General features: G+C 43.8%; 1 protein-coding gene across 1 annotated transcript in view; it reads right to left on the bottom strand.

Moving 5' to 3' along the window:
• The window catches only part of LOC106566212 (dedicator of cytokinesis protein 3), a 398,163-nt gene that overhangs the window by 280,103 nt on the left and 94,262 nt on the right, over nt 1–23,798 (bottom strand). The window contains exon 2 of the mRNA XM_045691962.1: nt 3,979–4,062. Within this exon, the coding sequence (XP_045547918.1) occupies nt 3,979–4,062 (84 nt within the window). The remainder of the gene's footprint in view (nt 1–3,978; nt 4,063–23,798) is intronic.

Below are 23,798 nucleotides of genomic sequence, written 5' to 3'. Positions count from 1 at the left end.
AAATCTGTTCCCAAGTATTCCCCCCCCCAAAAAAAGAGACATATGTGATCGTGTCTCAATGTAATCAAGGTATGAAATGATTGTTCTTTTCAAATACAATCTCTTTTTGGGCTTAGTTGTGGTCAATTTTCGATGTACAAATGATTATAATTATGTTCCGGCCCCCTGACCTTCCTCTGCTACGAAAAACAGCCTACATCTGAATCTAGTTGCCTCCCCCTGCTTTACCGGGGGTACAAATTCTGAATGCAGGTTGTGGGTTATTAACAATGTAAACTGTTGCATATCTTAACTCTGGCTGGATTCCAATAGGTATTACACATCACTTTGCAAGCCAGCATAATGTGACTTGCAGCTAGGGTTGCAAAATTCTGGTAACTTTCCAAAAATTGCCAGATTTTCCAGAAATCGTGTTTGGAAGTTTCCTGGAAACGGAACTTATAACTATAAAGGTACAAACCTTGCAGGGTACGACTACAGTGTTTGTACCGCTTTATGATCAAATCTAAACCTTTTTTTCCTGAAAGTGAAATATAATGTCCTGAAACTCCTGGTTTACAGGCCACTTCATGCCTGCAAGTCACATTAGGCTGGCTGTTCTGGTGTGCATATGAGTCCACAGACTCCACACTTTCAGTGTTGACTTAACACTGTGTTAATTTTTATTTTAACACTGGAGAATTTGCTGTGTACAAGGGGAAAGTTGAAGTTAGTGTACTGTACTGTCTTAATATTTTACTGAAATCTAGACTAGTATGTACATCATGGCAAAGAGCACCTCAGACCACATCACTGAAAAAGCCTAACTCTCAGACCTGCGTCAAATAGTGATTTGATACTAACTGCAATGTACATTATGGAACGCTGAATAAAAGCAAGCCAATGTGTGGCAGTGTGTAGACAGTCCTCCTCTTTCTTTGACTGAAGACAATACTCTAGTTTTCAAATCAAATCAAATGTTATTGGTCACCTACACATGGTCAGCAGATGTTATTGCGAGTGTAGTGAAATGCTTCTAGATCCGACAGTGCAGCAGTATCTAACAGGTAATATCTAACAACTCCACAATAAAACCTAATACGCACAATCTAGTAAAGGAATGGGATGAGAATATACAAGTGTATAATATATGGATGAGCAGTGACAGAGCGGCTAAGATGCAGTAGATAGTAAAGAATAGATAGTGAAGGATACAGTAAACATTATATCCATATGAGATGAGTAATGTCAGATATGTAAACATTATTAAAGTGACATTATTAAAGTGACTAGTGTTCCATTTATTAAAGTGGCCAGTGATTTCAAGTCTGTATGTTGGCAGCAGCCTCTCTGTGTCAGTGGTGGCTGTTTAACAGTCTGATGGCGTTGAGATAGAAGCTGTTTTTCAATCTCTCGGTCCCAGCTTTGATGCACCTGTACTGACCTCGCCTTCTGGATGACAGCGGGGTGAACAGGCAGTGGCTCGGGTGGTTGCTGTCCTTGATGATCTTTTTGGCCTTCCTGTGACATCGGGTGGTGTAGGTGTCCTGGAGGGCAGGTAGTTTGCCCCCGGTGATGCTTTGTGCAGACCTCACTACCCTCTGGAGAGCCTTACAGTTGTGGGCGGACCAGTTGCCGTACCAGGTGGTGATACAGCCCGACAGAATGCTCTCGATTGTGCATCTGTAAAAGTTTGTGAGGGTTGTTGATGACAAGCCACATTCTTTCAGCCTCCTGAGGTTGAAGAGGCGCTGTTGCGTCTTCTTCACCACGCTGTCTGTGTGGGTGGACCATTTCAGTTTGTCTGTGATGTGTACGCCGAAGAACTTAAAACTTTCCACCTCCTCCGCTGCTGTCCCTTCGATGTGGATAGGGTTGTGCTCCCTCTGCTGTTTCCTGAAGTCCACGATCATCTCCTTTGTTTTCTTGACGTTGAGTGAGAGGTTGTTTTCCTGACACCACACTCCGAGGGCCCTCACCTCCTCCCTGTAGGCCGTCTCGTCATTGTTGGTACTCAAGCCTACCACTGTTGTGTCATCTGCAAACTTGATGGATGAGTTGGAGGCGTGCATAGCCACGCAGTCATGGGTGAACAGGGAGTACAGTAGGGGGCTGAGCACGCACCCTTGTGGGGCCCCAGTGTTGAGGATCAGCGGGGTGGAGATGTTGTTTCCTACCTTCACCACCTGGGGGCGACCCGTCAGGAAGTCCAGGAACCAGTTGCACAGGGCGGGGTCGAGACTCAGGGTCTCAAGCTTAATGAGTTTGGAGGATACTATGAATGCTGAGCTGTAGTCGATGAACAGCATTCTTACATAGGTATTCCTCTTGTCCAGATGGGATAGGGCAGTGTGCAGTGTGATGGCGATTGCGTCGTCTGTGGGCCTATTGGGGCGGTACGCAAATTGGGTCTAGGGTATCAGGTAGGGTGGAGGTGATATGATCCTTGACTAGTCTCTCAAAGCACTTCATGAAGACAGAAGTGAGTGCTAAGGGGCGGTAGTCATTTAGTTCAGTTACCTTTGCTTTCTTAGGAACAGGAACAATGGTGGCCATCTTGAGGAATGTGGGGACAGAGGGATATGGAGCGATTGAATATGTCCGCAAACACACCAGCCAAATGGTCTGCGCATGCTCTGAGGACGCGGCTAGGGATGCCGTCTGGGCCAGCAGCCCTGCGAGAGTTAACACGTTTAAATGTTTTACTCACGTCGGAGAAGGGGAGCCCACAGTCTTTGGTAGTGGGGCACGTCAGTGGCACTGTATTGTCCTCAAAGCGCTCTAATGTCGTCTTGCTTCTAACAAGGTTCTCTGTTCTGATGAAACCAAGATTGAACTCTGGCCTGAATGCTGAGCGTCACGTCTGGAGGAAACCTGGCACCATCTCTACGGTGAAGCATGGTGGTGGCAGCATCATGCTGTAGGGATGTTTTTCAGCGGCGAGGACTGGGAGACTAGTCAGGATCGAGGGAAAGATGAACGTAGCAAAGTACAGAGTAATCCTTGATGAAAACCTGCTCCAGAGCACTCAGGACCTCAAACTGGGGCAAAGGTTCACCTTCCAATAGGACAACGACCCCAAGCACACAGCCAAGACACCTCAGGAGTGGCTTCGGGACAAGTCTCTGAATGTCCTTGAGTGGCCCAGCCAGAGCCCGGACTTAACCCGATCGAACATCTCTGGAGAGACCTGAAAATAGCTGTGCAGTCTCTCAACCTGAGAGAGCTAGAGAGGATCTGCAGAGAAGAATGGGAGAAACTCCCCAAATACAGGTGTGTCAAGCTTGTAGAGTCATACCCAAGAAGACTTGAGGCTGTAATCGCTGCCAAAGCTGCTTCAACAAAGTAAAGGGTCTGAACTTCTGTAAATGTAATATTTCACTTTTTTTTATTTTTAAGAAATTTCCTAAAATTTCAACAACAAAAAAATGTTATTTGTCATTATAGGGTATTGTGTGTACTGTAGATTGATGAAGAAAAAAACGGTTTAAGACATTTTAGGCTGTAATGTAACAAAATGTGGAAAGTCAAGGGGTCTGAATACTTTCTGAATGCTTTGTATCACTAGGGGCAATGGTACCATCAAGTAGACTTGTGTTTTGGGGACAGGGATGGCAGAACGGCAGAAGCCCCGAGCTCTGGTTCTGAGGGTCGAATGTCCAATCACACACACACGCACGCACGCACACACACACACACACACACACACACACACACACACACACACACACACACACACACACACACACACACACACACACACACACACACACACACACACACACACACACACACACACACACACACACACACACACACACACACACACACACACACACACACACACACACACACACACACACACACACACACACACACACACACAGGTAATAGAGACCTCTGCTTCTCTAAGGTACCGTAAACCTACCTCGCAGGAAGTAGATATGTACAGATGTTATTGTATATTGTTAAGAGTGTAATGGTATTAGTAAAACACACCTTGACATTTCTCCAGTATTTGGACTGTCTCTCCTATCTCCAGAGCCAGACCATGGGTCACCGTCCCTCGGAATGTACAGATCACTGTGGGAAAGAAAGAAAGAGAGAGAGAGAAAAGAGAGAAAGAAAGAATTCTCAGTAAGAAGACACCTAGATAAAAAAAAAAGATCTGAAAGGGTTCTTCAGCTGTAGCCATAGGAGAACCATTGTTGATACCAGGTAGAACCCTTTCCACAGACGGTTCTACATGGAACCCAAAAGGGTTCTTCAAAGGGTTTCTTCTTCTATGGTGACAGCCGAGGGAACCCTTTTAGGTTCGAGATAGCACCTTTTGTTTTTCTAAGAGTGTAGCAACAAAGGAAGAGTTTCAAACTATATTTTAATTCTGCGCTAGTTTAGTTGCCCAACAGGAAAACGCTTGACCCCTGTCTTCACAGTAAGTGTAGAGGTTTGGTAGGTCTGTGTGATAGGGCATGTGACTGTGACACTGACAGTCTGTTATCCTGTCATACAGTACCCCTAGGGCAAAACAACACTTTACTGTCACAGTCACAAACAGGTTGTCACATTGTCTCTCTCTCTCTCTCTCTCTCTCTCTCTAGCACATTGTATAGCAACAAAAACACTGAACACAATAACACATTTATGTATCTATGTCTCTCCCTCTCCTCTCCCTCTACTTCTATCTCTACTCTCTCTCTCTCCTCTCCCTCTACTCTCTCTCTATTTCTATATTCTATCTCTGCTCTCTCTTTCTCCATCTCTACTCTCTCTCTCTCCTCTCTATTTCTATATTCTATCTCTGCTCTCTCTTTCTCCATCTCTACTCTCTCTCTCTCCTCTCCCTCTACTCTCTCTCTATTTCTATATTCTATCTCTGCTCTCTCTTTCTCCATCTCTACTCTCTCTCTCTCCTCTCCCTCTACTCTCTCTCTATTTCTATATTCTATCTCTGCTCTCTCTTTCTCCATCTCTACTCTCTCCATCATATCAACGTAAACTTGGAGTCATGTGATGACATGGTGTGTGGTCCTCCCACTACGACTCATCAGGAAACCATGCAGTTTATTAGGCTACAGAGGAAATAAGTTATGATGAACTTCACAGGGTGGTGAAAGTGGAAACCATGCAGTTTATTAGGCTACAGAGGAAATAAGTTACGATGAACTTCACAGGGTGGTGAAGTGGAAACCATGCAGTTTATTAGGCTACAGAGGAAATAAGTTACGATGAACTTCACAGGGTGGTGAAGTGGAAACCATTTAAAGAAAAGAGCAGGATCTTGGTGCTCCTTTCCAATAAATATCCAGGGTCTTATTCTGGTGACATGATAATCGATCATTGGCTGCCGTTTGACAAATAAAAAATAATCTTGCTATTTGTTTTCCATAATAATAATCTCAACATGTAGGCTAGACATGTGCTCTGGCTACGAGCATGCAGATAGCGCTGTTGGCTAGGGCGCACGTGCCAATACCAGACTATATAATGCAAAATTCTTTGTGGGGAATACCACCAGTAAAGTTGAAAATGCGATGGAAACCCATTTAACCGTAAAAATGTTATTTTTACGTGCACTACGTCATCACGCTTGTCACGGCTGTTCGAAGGAGCGGACCAAAATGCAGCGTGTTCGTAGTTCCACATATTTATTAGACGTGAAACTGAATGCAATACATAAATAACTTGAAACCACAAAACAACAAACCGTGACGCAGAGAGGAAAACACACTACTCAAAAGATAATAACCCACCACCAACAACATGAGAAAACCCCTACTTAAATATGATCTCTAATCAGAGACAACGAGGATCAGCTGCCTCCAATTAGAGATCAACCCCTAAACAATCCCAACATAGAAATAGACAAACTAGAACTTAAACATAGAAATAGAAAACATAGAACGACCCAAAACACCCCGTCACGCCCTGCCCTACTCTACTATAGAAAATGACATCTTTAAATCGGGTCAGAACGTGACAACGCACAGCCTTTTATCCACAACAAGTCAATTTAACGTGTGCATATTGTTTTTAACGCTGATTTTAGAATATTCCCATGAAAATCTGTCGTCAATTGGATGGAAACGTAGCTACAGTAAGAGACCAGGCCTTCTCTCTCTCTCTCTCTCTCTCTCTCTCTCTCTCTCTCTCTCTCTCTCTCTCTCTCTCTCTCTCTCTCTCTCGCTCTCTCTCTCTCTCCTCTCTCTCTCTCTCGCTCTCTCATAGTACTTTAATGGCTGCCTGTCTGTATTTCATAAAGCTTCAAGGTAAGCTCAGTACTGTAAAGTGGGCCAGTCGTCTCCTCTAATGACGCTTCTAGTATACTAAAGGATTAGTAGGCTGATACAGACATAGTAGCAAACAGCAGGAATGGATGGAATCCATTAGAATACAGAACAGCTGCCAAAGCTAATTAAGCTGTTAATGTCATGTGAATATATTTGTGTAACTGTAATGTGTTTCTATTATGTTATGCTATGTTTTGTTATGTTATGTTTTATTTAGTACAATTTTTTCAAGATTTTGTTTCTGTTTTTATGGATACCAGGACTCCCTGGAAAACAGTGATGATCTCACTAATATTAAAGATATCTACAGCGCCTTCAGAAAGTATTCACCCCCTTGACTTTTTCCTACATTTTGTTGTGTTACATCCTGAATTTAAAATGTATTAAATGTATATGATTTGTCACTGGCCTACACACAATACCCCATAATGTAAAAGTGGAATTATGTTTTTCAAAACTTTTACAAATTAATTACAAATGATAAGCTGAAATGACTTGAGTCAACAAGTATTCAACCCCTTTGTTATGGCAAGCCTAAATAAATTAAGGAGTAAAAATGTGCTTAACAAGTCACATAATACATTGCATGGACTCACTCTGGGTGCAATAATAGTGTTTAACATGCTTTCTTTGACATGCCTCTCTGTACCCCACACATACAATTACCTGAAAGGTCTCTCAGTCAAGCAGTGAATTTCTAACACAGATTCAACCACAAAGACCAGGGAGGTTTTCCAATACCTCACAAAGAAGGGCACCTAGTTGAATATCCTTTTGAGCATGGTGAAGTTATTAATTACTATTTCGATGGTGTATCAATACAGCCAGTCACTACAAAGATACAGGCGTCCTTCCTAACTCAGTTGCCGGAGAGGAAGGAAACCACTCAGGGATTTCACCATGAGACCAATGGTGACTTTAAAACAGTTACAGATTTTAATAGCTGTGATAGGACATTGTAGTTACTCCAAAATACTAACCTAAATGACAGAGTTTAACGGCTGTGATAGGAGAACACTGAGGATGGATCAACAACATTGTAGTTACTCTACAATACTAACCTAAATGACAGAGTTTAACGGCTGTGATAGGAGAACACTGAGGATGGATCAACAACATTGTAGTTACTCTACAATACTAACCTAAATGACAGAGTTTAACGGCTGTGATAGGAGAACACTGAGGATGGATCAACAACATTGTAGTTACTCTACAATACTAACCTAAATGACAGAGTTTAACGGCTGTGATAGGAGAACACTGAGGATGGATCAACAACATTGTAGTTACTCTACAATACTAACCTAAATGACAGAGTTTAACGGCTGTGATAGGAGAACACTGAGGATGGATCAACAACATTGTAGTTACTCTACAATACTAACCTAAATGACAGAGTGAAAAGGAGGAAGCCTGTACAGAATACAAATATTACAAAACATGCATCCTGTTCTGCAACAAGGCACTAAAGTAAAACTGTAAAAAATGTGGCAAAGCAATTAACGTTTTGTCCTGAATACAAAGTTAGAGGCAAATCCAACACATCACATTACTGAGTACCACTCTCCATATTTTACAGCATAGAGGTGGCTGAGTCATGTTATGTGTATGCTTGTAATTGTTAAGGACTGGGGAGTTTTTCAGGATGGAGCTAAGCACATGCAAAATCCTGCTTTCCACCAGACACAGGGAGATTAATTCACCTATCAACAGGACAATAACCTAAAACACAAGGCCAAATATACACTGGAGTTGCTTACCAAGAAGACAGTGAATGTTCCTGAGTGGCTGAGTTACAGTTTTAACTTAAATCTACTTGGAAATCTATGGCAAGACCTGAAGATGATTGTCGAGCAATTATCAACAACCAATTTCACAGACTATGAAGAATTTTATGAAGAATAATGAACAACTGTTACACAATCCACGTGTGCAAAGCTCTGAGACACTCACAGCTGTAATCCCTCTGAGAGACTGACCCAGAGACACTGACCCAGAGAGACTCACAGCTGTAATCCCTCTTAGACAATGACCCAGAGAGACTCACAGCCATAATCCCTCTTAGACACTGACCCAGAGAGACTCACAGCTGTAATCCCTCTGAGACACTGACCCAGAGAGACTCACAGCTGTAATCCCTCTGAGACACTGACCCAGAGAGACTCACAGCTGTAATCCCTCTTAGACAATGACCCAGAGAGACTCACAGCTGTAATCCCTCTGAGACACTGACCCAGAGAGACTCACAGTCGTAATCCCTTTTAGACACTGACCCAGAGAGACTCACAGCCATAATCCCTCTGAGACACTGACCCAGAGAGACTCACAGCTGTAATCCCTCTTAGATACTGACCCAGAGACACTGACCCAGAGAGACTCACAGCTGTAATCCCTCTGAGACACTGACCCAGAGAGACTCACAGCCGTAATCCCTTTTAGACACTGACCCAGAGAGAGTCACAGTCGTAAGCCCTCTGAGAGACTGACCCAGAGATACTGACGCAGAGAGACTGACCCAGAGAGACTCACAGCCGTAATCCCTTTTAGACACTGACCCAGAGAGACAAACCCAGAGAGACTGACCCACAGAGAGATTGACCCAGAGAGACTCACAGCTGTAATCCCTTTTAGACACTGACCCAGAGAGACTCACAGCTGTAATCCCTTTTAGACACTGACCCAGAGAGACTGACCCAGAGAGACTCACAGCTGTAATCCCTTTTAGACACTGACCCAGAGAGACTCACAGCTGTAATCCCTTTTAGACACTGACCCAGAGAGACTGACCCAGAGAGACTCACAGCTGTAATCCCTTTTAGACACTGACCCAGAGAGATTCACAGCTGTCATCCCTTTTAGACACTGACCCAGAGAGATTCACAGCCGTAATCGCTGCCAAAGGTGCTTCTACAAAGTATTGACTCAGGGGTGTGAATACTTATGTAAATTATATATTTCTGTATTTCATTTTCAAAAATATTGCTAACATTTCTAAAAATATGTTTTCAAATTGTCAATATGGGTTATTGTGTGTAGATGGCTGACAAAAAATATATATTTAATCCATTTTGAATTCAGGCTGTAACACAACAACATGTGGAATAAGTCGAGGGGTATGAATACCTTCTAAAAGCAGTGTAAATAAACCACTTCTTCGGGGATCGGTGTCCCGTTCACGGGACGGTTGAGCTAACGTAGGCTAATGTGATTAGCATGAGGTTGTAAGTAACAAGAACATTTCCCAGGACATAGACATATCTGATGTTGGCAGAAAGCTTAAATTCTTGTTATTCTAACTGCACTGTCCTATTTACAGTAGCTATTACAGTGAAAGAATAGCATGCTATTGTTTGAGGAGAGTGCACACTTTTGAACATGAAAAGTTATTAATAAACAAATTAGGCACATTTGGGCAGTCTTGATACAACATTTTGAACAGAAATGCAATGGTTCATTTGATCAGTCTAAAACTTTGCACATACACTGCTGCCATCTAGTGACCAAAATCTAAATTGCACCTGGGCTGGAATAATACATTATGGCCTTTCTATTGCATTTCAAAGAAATACAAAAGAACGGATGTTTTTTTCTTTGTATTATCTTTTACCAGATCTATTGTGTTATATTCTTCTACATTCCTTTCACATTTCCACAAACTTCAAAGTGATTCCTTTCAAATGGTACCAAGAATATGCATATCCTTGCTTCAGGGCCTGAGTTACAGGCAGTTAGAATTGGGTATGTCATTTTAGGTAAAAATTGAAAAAAACGGGCAGATCCTTATTAGTATATAAAACATTTGAGAAAACATTTGAGAGAGTCACGTCAGGTGCATGTGCTCGTGTTGTTGTTGCCAGTGTCATGTTTTGCAGAGTAATCACTGGGAACCATTGAACCAGTGTTCTGTTCCAGTGTTCTATAACAGTGTTCTGTTCCAGTGTTCTATAACAGTGTTCTGTTCCAGTGTTCTATAACAGTGTTCTGTTCCAGTGTTCTATAACAGTGTTCTGTTCCAGTGTTCTATAACAGTGTTCTGTTCCAGTGTTCTATAACAGTGTTCTGTTCCAGTGTTCTATAACAGTGTTCTGTTCCAGTGTACTGTTCCAACCCTGCTGTTCTTGAGGCAGAATGTTTGTGGTGTTACTAAGCAACGGGCCTTCAGTGGCAGAATAGAGAATACCTAGTTTTGGCTCCTGTTAGACTGTGTATTCCACCAGTCAGGACATCAAAACCAACAGATAGGTCTGTACCAATAAATCAACACAGAAAGCCTTTTAGAAGCGTGCACACACACACACGCACACACACGCACGCACGCACCCCCCGCACGCACGCACACACACACACACACACACACACACACACGCACACACACACATAATAGTCCTGAGTTGTCACTGATGGGTTCTGACTTCTGAATTTGAAAATATGAAATATACTTATTCATGTCACTGAGCTGAGAGAGGGGAATGTAGAACGTTTACGTTCTGTCAGAATATGTTATTGTTGGACATCAGGGTTCCTATGGGGAGGAGTGAGGAGTTTGGGGCAGAGGTCAGGTTAGATGAAGTGAGGAAGAACCAATATCACAAATGTTTTGGATAGCAACAGTGGTGGATTGGCTAGTCAGATGTGTAGGAGGAGGCTCAGCATAGGGGAAAGGGTTAAATATCAGTGCTTGTGTGAATATGTTCTTTGCCTTATGCTGCTGCGCTCCTAGTAGCTGGGGACTTTAATGCAGGGAAACTTAAATCTGTTTAACCAAATTTCTACCAGCATGTTAAATGTGCAACCAGAGGAAAAACAACTCTGGACCGCCTTTACTCCACACACAGAGGCGCATACAAAGCTCTCCCTCACCTTCCATTTGGCAAATCTGACCATAATTCTATCCTCCTGATTCCAAGCAAAAATTAAAGCAGGAAGCACCAGTGACTAGATCAATAAAAAATGTAAGCAGATGCTAAGCTACAGGACTGTTTTGCTAGCACAGACTGGACTATGTTCCGGGATTCCTCCGATGGCATTGAGGAGTACACCACATCAGTCACTGGCTTTATCAATAAGGGCATCGATGAAGTTGTCCCCACATTGACCCTACGCACATACCCCAACTAGAAGCCATGGATTATAGGCAACATCCGCACTGAGCTAAAGGCTAGAGCTGTCGCTTTCAAGGAGCGGGACTCTAACCCGGAAGCTTATAAGAAATCCTGCTATGCCCTCCGACGAACCATCAAACAGGCAAAGCATCAATACAGGACTAAGATCGAATCGTACTACACCAGCTCTGACACTCGTCAGATGTGGCAGGGCTTGCTAACCATTACAGACTACAAAGGGAAGCACAGCCGAGAGCTGCCCAGTGACACGAGCCTACCAGACGAGCTAAATTACTTCTATGCTCGCTTCGAGGCAAATAACACTGAAACATGCATGAGAGCACCAGTTGTTCCAGAAGACTGTGTGATCACACTCTCCGCAGCTGATGTGAGTAAGACCTTTAAACAGGTCAACATTCACAAGGTCGCAAGGCCAGACGGATTACCGTTTCAACCTCTCCATGTCCGAGTTTGTAATACCTACATGTTTCAAGCAGACCACCATAGTCCCTGTGCCCAACAATGCCAAAGTAAACTGTCTAAATGACTATCGCCCCATAGCACTCACATCTGTAGCTTTGAAAGGCTAGTCAGGGCTCACATCAACACCATCATCCCAGAAACCTTAGTCCCACTCCAATTCGCATATCACCCCAATTGCACTTCACACTGCCCTTTCCCACCTGGACAAAAGGAACACCTATGTGAGAATGCTGTTTATTGACTACAGCTCAAGCGTTCAACACCATAGTGCCCTCAAAGCTCATCAATAAGCTAAGAACCCTGGGACTGAACACCTCCCTCTGTTCAACACCATAGTGCCCTCAAAGCTCATCAATAAGCTAAGGAGCCTGAGACTGAACACCTCCCTCTGTTCAACACCATAGTGCCCTCAAAGCTCATCAATAAGCTAAGAACCCTGGGACTGAACACCTCCCTCTGTTCAACACCATAGTGCCCTCAAAGCTCATCAATAAGCTAAGAACCCTGGGACTGAACACCTCCCTCTACAACTGGATCCATAATGCTCTTTTTATGTATTTTTTCATCAGGTGTACACTGCTGCTACTGTTTATTATCTGTCCATTTATTCCTAGTTATACTGAATGTACATATTCAATCTCTCCCTATCCCAGTCTGCTGTCCTCACTTGCTTCAAGATGTCCACCATTGTTCCTGTACCCAAGAAAGCGAAAGGTAACTGAACTAAATGATTATCGCCACGTAGCACTCACTTCTGTCATCATGAAGTGCTTTGAGAGGCTAGTTAAGGACCATATTACCTTCACCTTACCAGTACAACTGGGTCCTGGACTTACTGGCAGGCCGCCCAAATGTGGCGAAGGTAGGAAACAACACCTCCACTTCATTGATCCTCAACACTGGGGCCCCACATGGGTCCATGCTCAGCCCCCTCCTGTACTTTCTGTTCACCCATGACTGCGTGGCCACGCACACCTCCAACACAATCATCAAGTTTGCAGACAACACAACAGTAGTAGGCCTGATTACCAACAATGACGAGACCGCCTACAGGGAGGAGGTGAGGCCCCTGGTGGAGTGGTGCCAGGAAAATAACCTCTCCCTCAATGTCAACAAAACAAAGGAGCTGATTGTCTACTTCAGGAGACAACAGAGAGAGCATGCCCTACATCGACAGGGAGTTGAGAAGGTGAAAAGTTCCTCGGCATACATATCACTGACAATCTGAAATGGTCCACCCACACAGACAGTGTGGTGAAGAAGGCACAACATCACCTCTTCAACCTAAGGAGGATTGAATAAATTCGCATTGGCCCCTAAGACCCTCACAAACTTTTACAGATGTACAATTGAGAGCATCCTGTCGGGCTGTATCACCGCCTGGTACGGCAACTGCACCGCCTGCAGCCGCAGGGCTCTCCAGTGGGGGGTGCGGTCTGCCCAATGCATCACCGGGGGCACACTGCCTGCCCTCCAGGACACCTACAGATTATAAATTACATCAACCACCCGAGCCACTGCCTGTTCACCCCGCTATCATCCAGAAGGCGAGGTCAGTACAGGTGCATCAAAGCTGGGACCGAGAAACTGAAAAACAGCTTCTATCTCAAGACTGTTAAATAGCCATCACTAGCCGACTACTTCATGGTTACTCAACCCTGCACCTTAGAGGCTGCTGCCCTATATACATAGACATGGAATCACTGGTCACTTTAAATGGAACACTAGTCTCTCTAATGATGTTTACATACGGTTCTACTCATTTCATATGTATTTACTGTATTCTACTGTATTTTAGTCAAAGCCACTCAGACATTGCTTGTCCTAATATTTATATGTTTCTTAATTCCATTATTTTACTTTTAGATTAGTATCTAAAAGTAAAAGTCGATGTAGGGCGAGCTCTCTCTAGTATTTTTTCTCTCTCTCGGAGGACCTGAGCCCTAGGACCATGCCTCAGGACTACCCGGCTTGATGACTCCTTGCTGTCCCCAGTTCAGTCCCCAGTTCACCTGGCCATGCTGCTGCTCCAGTTCCAACTGTTCTGCCTACAGCTATGGAACCCTGACCTGTTCACTGGACGTGCTACCTGTCCCAGACCTGCTGTTTTCAACTCTCTAGAGACAGCAGGAGCGGTAGAGATACTCTCAAAGATCAGCTATGAAAAAGCCAACTGACAGTTACTCTTGTGTTACTGACTTGTTGCACCCTCGACAACTACTATGATTATTATTATTTGACAATGCTGGTCATTTATGAACATTTGAACATCTAGGCCATGTGCTGTTATAATCTCCACCCGGCACAGCCAGAAGAGGACTGGCCACCCCTCATAGCCTGGTTCCTCTCTAGGTTTCTTCCTAGGTTTTGGCCTTTCTAGGGAGTTTTTCCTAGCCACCGTGCTTCTACACCTGCATTGCTTGCTGTTTGGGGTTTTAGGCTGGGTTTCTGTACAGCACTTTGTGATATCAGCTGATGTAAGAAGGGCTATATAAATACATTTGATTTGATTTGATATGTATTGTTGTGAATTGTTAGATACTACTGCACTGTTGGAGCTAGGAACACAAGCATTTCACTACACCTGCAATAACATCTGCTAAAGATGTGTATGTGACCAATAGAATTTGATTTGATGAGTACTTTGTTGAAGCGCCTTTGGTTACAGCCTTGAGTCTTCTTGGCGCACATGTATTTGGGGGGTTTCACCCACTCTTCTCTGCAGATCCGCTCAAGCTCTCTCAGGTTGGATGGGGAGCGTTGCTGCACAGCTATTTTCAGGTTTCTCCAGAGATGTTCGATCGGGTTCAAGTCCAGGCTCTGACTGGGCCACTCAAGGACATTCAGAGACTTGTCCCGAAGCCATTCCTGAGTTGTCTTGGCTGTGATTAGGGTTGTTGTCCTGTTGGAAGCTGAACCTTCGCTCCAGTCTAAGGTCCTGAGCACTCTGGAGCAGGTTTTCATCAAGGATCTCTCTGTTCTGTACTTTGCTCCGTTCATCTTTCCTTCGATCCTGATTCCCTCTCCCAGTCTCTGCCGCTGAAAAACATCCCCACAGCATGATACTGCCACCACCATGCTTCACCGTAGGGATGGTATTGGTCAGGTGATGAGCGGTGCCAGGTTTCCTCCACCATGCTTCACCATAGAGATGGTGCCTGGTTTTCTCCAGACTTGATGCTTGGCATTCAGGCCAAAGAGTTCAATCTTGGTTTCATCAGACCAGAGAATCTTGTTTCTCATGGTCTGAGAGTCTTTATGTGCCTTTTGGCAAACTCCAAGCGGGCTGTCATGTGCCTTTTACTGAGGAGTGGCTTCCGTCTGGCCACTCTACCATAAAGGCCTGATTGGTGGAGTGTTGCAGAGATGGTTGTCCTTCTGGAAGGTTCTCTCATCTCCACAGACGAACTTTGTAGCTCTGTCATAATGACCATTGATTTCTTAGTCACCTTCCTGACCAAGGCCCTTCTCCCCCGATCGGCTGGCCAGCTCTAGGAAGAGTCTTGGTGTTTACAAACTTCTTCCATTTAAGAATGATGGAGGCCACTGTGTTCTTGGGGACCTTCAATGCTGCAGAAGTGTTTTGGTACCCTTCCCCAGATCTGTGCCTCAACACAATCCTGTCTCGGAGCTCTACGGACAATTCCTTCGACCTCATGGCTTGGTTTTTGCTCTGCCATTCACTGTCAACTGTGGGACCTTATATAGACAGGTGTGTGCCTTTCCAAATAATGTCCAATCAACTGAATCTACCACAAGTGGACTCCAATCAAGTTGTAGAAACATCTCAAGGATGATCAATGGAAAAAGGATGCACCTGAGCTCATAGCAAAAGGACTGAATACTTATGTAAATGAGGTATTTCTGTTTTGATTTTTAGAAATTTGCAAAAATGTCTACAAACCTGTTTTCACTTTCTCATAATGGGGTGTTGTGTGTAGATTGATGAGGAAAATGTTTTATTTAATCCATTTTAGAATAAGGCTGTAACGTAACAAAATGTGGAAAAAGTCAAGGGGTCTGAACACTTTCCGAATACACTGTATAGACCTCAATTGCCTTTTTACCCCTGCACATTGACTTAGTACTGGTACCCTGTGTATATAGCCTGGTTATCATTACTCAGTACTGGTAGCCTGTGTATATAGCCTGGTTATCATTACTCAGTACTGGTACCCTGTGTATATAGCCTGGTTATCATTACTCAGTACTGGTAGCCTGTGTATATAGCCTGGTTATCATTACTCAGTACTGGTACCCTGTGAATATAGCCTGGTTATCATTACTCAGTACTGGTACCCTGTGTATATAACCTAGTTATCATTACTCAGTACTGGTACCCTGTGTATATAGCCTGGTTATCATTAACTCAGTACTGGTACCCTGTGTATATAGCCTAGTTATCATTACTCAGTACTGGTACCCTGTGTATATAGCCTGGTTATCATTACTCAGTACTGGTAGCCTGTGTATATAGCCTGGTTATCATTACTCAGTACTGGTACCCTGTGTATATAGCCTGGTTATCATTACTCAGTACTGGTAGCCTGTGTATATAGCCTGGTTATCATTACTCAGTACTGGTACCCTGTGAATATAGCCTGGTTATCATTACTCAGTACTGGTACCCTGTGAATATAACCTAGTTATCGTTACTCAGTACTGGTACCCTGTGTATATAGCCTGGTTATCATTACTCAGTACTGGTACCCTGTGTATATAGCCTGGTTATCATTACTCAGTACTGGTACCCTGTGAATATAGCCTGGTTATCATTACTCAGTACTGGTAGCCTGTGTATATAGCCTGGTTATCATTACTCAGTACTGGTACCCTGTGTATATAGCCTGGTTATCATTACTCAGTACTGGTACCCTGTGTATATAACCTAGTTATCATTACTCAGTACTGGTACCCTGTGTATATAGCCTGGTTATCATTACTCAGTACTGGTCTGTGTATAGAGCCAAGTTATCATTACTCAGTACTGGTACCCTGTGTATATAGCCTAGTTATCATTACTCAGTACTGGTACCCTGTGTATATAGCCTAGTTATCATTACTCAGTACTGGTACCCTGTGTATATAGCCTAGTTATCATTACTCAGTACTGGTCTGTGTATAGAGCCTAGTTATAGTTACTGAATGTGTATTTATTATTAATTGTATCATTGCGTGTTATTACTTTTCTATTATTTCTCTATTTTCTTTGTCTCTGTATTGTTGGAAGGACCGTAAGTCAGCATTTCACTGTTAGTTCGTCTTCACCAGTTGTTTATGAAACGTGACGAATAATATTTTATTGCATTTTATTTAATTAAGATGTAATCTTTTATCAGGCCATCTCTCTCTCTCTCGCTCTCATCCTCTCATCCTGCCCCCCCCCTCGCTGTTGGTGACTGGTGAATAGCTGTTTGGCTTCCCTTTCATATGTCTTTGGTGAACACACAAGACTTCGTCGATGGACTTATTAATGAAGCACGTGACTGATGACAAGTCACATACTGTCCTTTCCTTGAAGACATATCAACCCATACTAGTGTTGTGAATGTTTTAATAATACAGGGCTATATAAATACATTTGATTTGATTTGATACTCTTAGCTCATCATCATGTGTTGAATTATTGACTGATAGTAGACGTGTGTCTCGGGTGAAATGTTCCCCTACCACACATTAAATATTTAACACAAAGTTTAAGAATTAAAAGTGCAGATTGCATCATGAAGTTGGGCTTGGTAAATCAGATAAATAATAATAATAAATCAGGTAAATGGCTCTGTCAGGGATTTCGTCGTCGTCAGACGATATGGCGAAATCATCGTCGGAAAAGGAGGACCAATATGCAGCAGAGTTGAGATAGTTCATCTTGAACATTTAATAAAGTCAAAAAGGAACATACAAAAATAACAAAACGAACTCACGATGTACAGTCTTCTCAGGCTCACATACGCTAGACAAAGAAACAATCTCCCACAAATGACAAACACAAACACACCCTAATATATGGGACTCTCAATCAAAGGCAAAGAGAAAACACCTGCCTTCAATTGAGAGTCCCAACCCCAATTAATCAATCATAGAAACACACTCACTAGACTCCACATAGAAATACATAAACATAGACCATAAACCAAAAACCAAAAACCCGGAAATACTAAATCAAACGCCCCTTTTACCAAAACACCACCCCGAACCACATAAAACAAATACCCTCTGCCACGTCCTGACCAAACTACAATGACAATTAACCCTTAGACTGGCCAGGACGTGACAGGCTCCTGGACTCTAATAATCTGTCAGCGTTCTGAACTGAACAGAGCACTTCGGGGGGTACGATATTTGTCGCGTCTGTAACTTTCCTCACTCATCGTTATTCCCGATTCATTCAGGGTTATCCGTAACCATGGTAGCATCCACATTAATGTAGAAGTGTTTAGAAAACATATTCTATTCTTATTTACAATAAAAAAAAATGACTCTAAAATTACACAATACATTATTTACCATTCATTTCAATTGGCCACAAAATAATCTAAAATACAACTAAAACAAACAGCAAATACTTCCAAAAACTTTGTAGAGTCACAAGATGGATGTTGTCATTGCCTGCTAGGAATATGGGACCAAATACTTAAACTTTTGACTATTTTAATACACATGTAAGTGAATTTGTCCTAATACTTTCGCTCCCCTAAAATGGGATATATACAAAAAGTGCTGTAATTTCTTTATTCCTTTGGAACTTCTGTGAGTGTAATGTTTGCTGTTCATTTTTATGGTTTATTTCACTTTTGTTTATTATCTACTTCACTTGCTTTGGCAATGTTAACATATGTTTCCCATGCCAATAAAGACCCTTGAATTGAATTTAATTGAGAGAGAGAGAGAGAGAGAGGGAGAGAGAGAGAGAGAGGGAGAGAGGGAGAGAGAGAGAGAGAGAAAAACAGGACGAGAGAGATTGAGAGAGAGCTAGAAAGAGAAAGAGAGAGTAGGTGATAATCCTGCATAACATCCTGTGTCTGCATGTTAGTCAGTCTATAACATCCTGTCTGCATGTTAGTCAGTCTATAACATCCTGTCTGCATGTTAGTCAGTCTATAACATCCTGTGTCTGCATGTTAGTCAGTCTATAACATCCTGTCTGCATGTTAGTCAGTCTATAACATCCTGTGTCTGCATATTAGTCAGTCTATAACATCCTGTGTCTGCATGTTAGTCAGTCTATAACATCCTGTGTCTACATGTTAGTCAGTCTATAACATCCTGTGTCTACATGTTAGTCAGTCTATAACATCCTGTGTCTACATGTTAGTCAGTCTATAACATCCTGTGTCTGCATGTTAGTCAGTCTATAACATCCTGTGTCTGCATGTTAGTCAGTCTATAACATCCTGTGTCTACATGTTAGTCAGTCTATAAAAACCCTTTTGTACTAGTAAGTATTCCCCTCGAAGAACCATAAATATAATCTAATCTAAACTCTCGGAGCATTACACCAATACAACAACACCAACACAACAACAACTGAATCAATATGGGTACAAATAAATACTCTGGGTAGCAGCTATTTTTGTTGTCCTTCTCTCAATGCTAAGATGTTTTTTTTTCTTCTTGATATTGTTTTAATGAAGGATCTTCAACACTAGAGGGCAGTTACCTAACAGACACCAAACAACAAGGTGATTCAGCTCCGCAGCAAACTGTGGGACACTCTGAATCTCAGCAACTGGAGGCTTCTGAGGTGAGGACGGCTCATAATAATGACCAGAACGGAGCAAACGGAACGGCATCAAACACCTGGGACACCATGTATTTGATACCATTCCACTAATTCTGCTCCAGCCTCTACCAACGAGCCAGTCCTCCCAAATGAAGTTTCCACCAACCTCCTGTGATCTCAGCCCATTCATACTGTAGTCCTGTGATGTAAACTGTCATTTGCATTTGTTTGACTAAACATGGGTTTACCGATGAGAGTTTAATAACATGAATACATATATTTGTCCGTACCATGTTTATGGTAATATGAAATAGTCTACACAGTTAAAAAAAAAAAGGCATAGACTACTTATTGAAAACAGAAGAAAAACTGTAGCTAATGTGTGGTAACTGGTTACAGCTGTAAACAGTGAAAACCTTAGCCTGGTCCAGATTGATTTGTATTGCCCACTCCAGTGAAAACCTTAGCCTGGTCCAGATTGATTTGTGTTGTATTGCCCACTCCAGTGAAAACCTTAGCCTGGTCCAGATTGATTTGTATTGCCCACTCTCTATATTTAAACAAGGCAAGTCAGTTAAGAACAAATTCTTATTTACAATGACGGCCTAGCCCGGACAAAGCCTAACCCGGACGACGCTGGGCCAATTGTGCGCCACCCTATGGGACTCCCAATCACATCTGGTTGTGATACAGCCTGGAATTGAACCAGGGTTTGCAGTGACACCTTTATCACTGAGATACAGTGCCTTAGACCACTAAAGACATGTATTTTCCACTCTTAATTTGACCAGTTTTGTTGCTGGAGTAAAAATATCCTGCAGCAGTAGGATTTGATTATTAAAATGAAAAAGTAATCATTTCCAACGGTAAATTCATTTTTAATAGGCTACAGTAGGTTATAGTTTAGACGTAAGATCTAGTGAGAGAAAGATAACTGCGGGTTCTCAGTCAATTTAGGTCAATCATGAGGCTGATTTGAATTTCCTGCGGTATGGAAAAATGATGTGCAACAACAGAGCGATCAAATTAAGATACAACATCGGCACTAGGTGAGAGCTGGGGCTTCTGGCTATTGTGAGCGTTGGCCTTGACTTGAACCAGAATCTGGGTTTACAGGAGACGTTGAATATGGTGATTCTCCTTCCATCTGACATCTTAGTCTCTCTCTCTCCCTCTCTCCACCTCTCTCTCTCTCTCTCTCTCTCTCTCTCCCTCTCTCCACCTCTCTCCCTCCCCACCTCTCTCCCTCTCCACCTCTCTCTCTCTCTTTCTCTCTCTCTCTCTCTCTCTCTGTAGTGAGGGTTTTGCATATAAAACTGCATTACTGCTGCTCTTTTCTTTCCATGGTTGCATAATCTACAATACAGGAGTATTTTTCTCTGTAATATTGGGTTGTGTAGCTAGCGGTTGTTGTTTGGAGAGAAGGAGAATGAGAGTAGGAAAGGGTTATGGAGGATACTCAGGGGATCTTTCTGTTCCCTTCCATTATTCTCAATTTAAAACCCACATTATGGATTCAGCATTGAATGGAAAAGGTTGCATCTTACAGTTATAATCCCTCCCCCGTTCATCCCTCCATTCTCACCACTTTCTACTTTGTAGTTTTCCTTCCCTCTCTCCTGAATGTTTGTCTATCCATCTGTCTATGTGTGAGAGCTCTACGTCCTGCTTTAGCTGCACGGACGGACGGACGGACAGACAGACGGTCGTGTACTTTAATAGATCTGTGAAAAGTGTGCTTCTCATGTGATGAGATGTTCCATCTACCATTTCTATCTCTGTCTGTTCAGGTCTCTGTCCTACTGTACATGTGAGGACAGACGGTGATATATTCTGACCAGCCAGTGACTCCAGCTGGTCTCAGCCAGCATCTCAGCCAGCTAGTGACTCCAGCTGGTCTCAGCCAGCATCTCAGCCAGCTAGTGACTCCAGCTGGTCTCACCCAGCATCTCAGCCAGCCAGTGACTCCAGCTGGCTCAGCCAGCATCTCAGCCAGCCAGTGACTCCAGCTGGTCTCAGCCAGCATCTCAGCCAGCCAGTGACTCCAGCTGGCTCACCCAGCGTCTCAGCCAGCCAGTGACTCCAGCTGATCTCAGCCAGCCAGAGTGGATGCTGGGAAATATCAACCAGCCAGTCTATTCAGTTACTCCAGTGACTCCAGCTGGTCTCAGCCAGCCAGTGACTCCAGCTGGACTAAGCCAGAGTCTCAGCCAGCCAGTGACTCCAGCTGGTCTCAGCCAGCCAGTGACTCCAGCTGGTCTCAGCCAGCCAGTGACTCCAGCTGGTCTAAGCCAGCGTCTCAGCCAGCCAGTGACTCCAGCTCGTCTCAGCCAGCCAGTGACTCCAGCTGGTCTAAGCCAGCGTCTCAGCCAGCCAGTGACTCCAGCTGGTCTCAGCAAGCCAGTGACTCCAGCTGGTCTAAGCCAGCGTTTCAGCCAGCCAGTGACTCCAGCTGGTCTCAACCAGCCAGTTACTCCAGCTGGTTTTAGCCAGCCAGTGACTCCAGCTGGTCTCAACCAGCCAGTGACTCCAGCTGGTCTTAGCCAGCTGGAGCCAGCTAATGAATAGACTGGGACTGGAAATGAATAAAATAGATACATTATATACTGCTCCAAAAAATAAAGGGAACACTTAAACAACACATCCTAGATCTGAATGAAAGAAATAATCTTATTAAATACTCTTTTCTTTACATAGTTGAATGTGCTGACAACAAAATCACACAAAAATAATCAATGGAAATCCAATTTATCAACCCATGGAGGTCTGGATTTGGAGTCACACTCAAAATTAAAGTGGAAAACCACACTACAGGCTGATCCAACTTTGATGTAATGTCCTTAAAACAAGTCAAAATGAGGCTCAGTAGTGTGTGTGGCCTCCACGTGCCTGTATGACCTCCCTACAACGCCTGGGCATGCTCCTGATGAGGTGGCGGATGGTCTCCTGAGGGATCTCCTCCCAGACCTGGACTAAAGCATCCGCCAACTCCTGGACACTCTGTGGTGCAACGTGGCGTTGGTGGATGGAGCGAGACATGATGTCCCAGATGTGCTCAATTGGATTCAGGTCTGGGGAACGGGCAGGCCAGTCCATAGCATCAATGCCTTCCTCTTGCAGGAACTGCTGACATACTCCAGCCACATGAGGTCTAGCATTGTCTTGCATTACGAGGAACCCAGGGCCAACCGCACCAGCATATGGTCTCACAAGGGGTCTGAGGATCTCATCTCGGTACCTAATGGCAGTCAGGCTACCTCTGGCGAGCACATGGAGGGCTGTGTGGCCATCCAAAGAAATGCCACCCCACACCATGACTGACCCACCGCCAAACCGGTCATACTGGAGGATGTTGCAGGCAGCAGAACGTTCTCCACGGCGTCTCCAGACTCTGTCACGTCTGTCACGTGCTCAGTGTGAACCTGCTTCATCTGTGAAGAGCACAGGGCGCCAGTGGCGAATTTGCCAATCTTGGTGTTCTCTGGCAAATGCCAAACATCCTGCACGGTGTTGGGCTGTAAGCACAATCCCCACCTGTGGACGTCGGGCCCTCATACCACCCTCATGGAGTCTGTTTCTGACCGTTTGAGCAGACACATGCACATTTGTGGCCTGCTGGAGGTCATTTTGCAGGGCTCTGGCAGTGCTTCTCCTGCTCCTCCTTGCACAAAGGCGGAGGTAGCGGTCCTGCTGCTGGGTTGTTGCCCTCCTACGGCCTCTTCCACGTCTCCTGATGTACTGGCCTGTCTCCTGGTAGCGCCTCCATGCTCTGGACACTACGCTGACAGACACAGCAAACCTTCTTGCCACAGCTCGCATTGATGTGCCATCCTGGATGAGCTGCACTACCTGAGCCACTTGTGTGGGTTGTAGACTCCGTCTCATGCTACCACTAGAGTGAAAGCACCGCCAGCATTCAAAAGTGACCAAAACATCAGCCAGGAAGCATAGGAACTGAGAAGTGGTCTGTGGTCACCACCTGCAGAACCACTCCTTTATTGGGGGTGTCTTGCTAATTGCTTATAATTTCCACCTGTTGTCTATTCCATTTGCACAACAGCATGTGAAATTTATTGTCAATCAGTGTTGCTTCCTAAGTGGACAGTTTGATTTCACAGAAGTGTGATTGACTTGGAGTTACATTGTGTTGTTTAAGTGTTCCCTTTATTTTTTTGAGCAGTGTACAATTTGTGTGTGTGTGGTTATGTGTGTGGTTATGTG

The sequence above is a fragment of the Salmo salar genome, chromosome ssa12 (genome assembly GCF_905237065.1).
Source record: "Salmo salar chromosome ssa12, Ssal_v3.1, whole genome shotgun sequence".
NCBI lineage: Eukaryota > Metazoa > Chordata > Actinopteri > Salmoniformes > Salmonidae > Salmo > Salmo salar.
The sequence above is the reverse complement of the archived record's forward strand: the minus strand, read 5'-3'. Positions and strand labels throughout refer to the sequence as shown.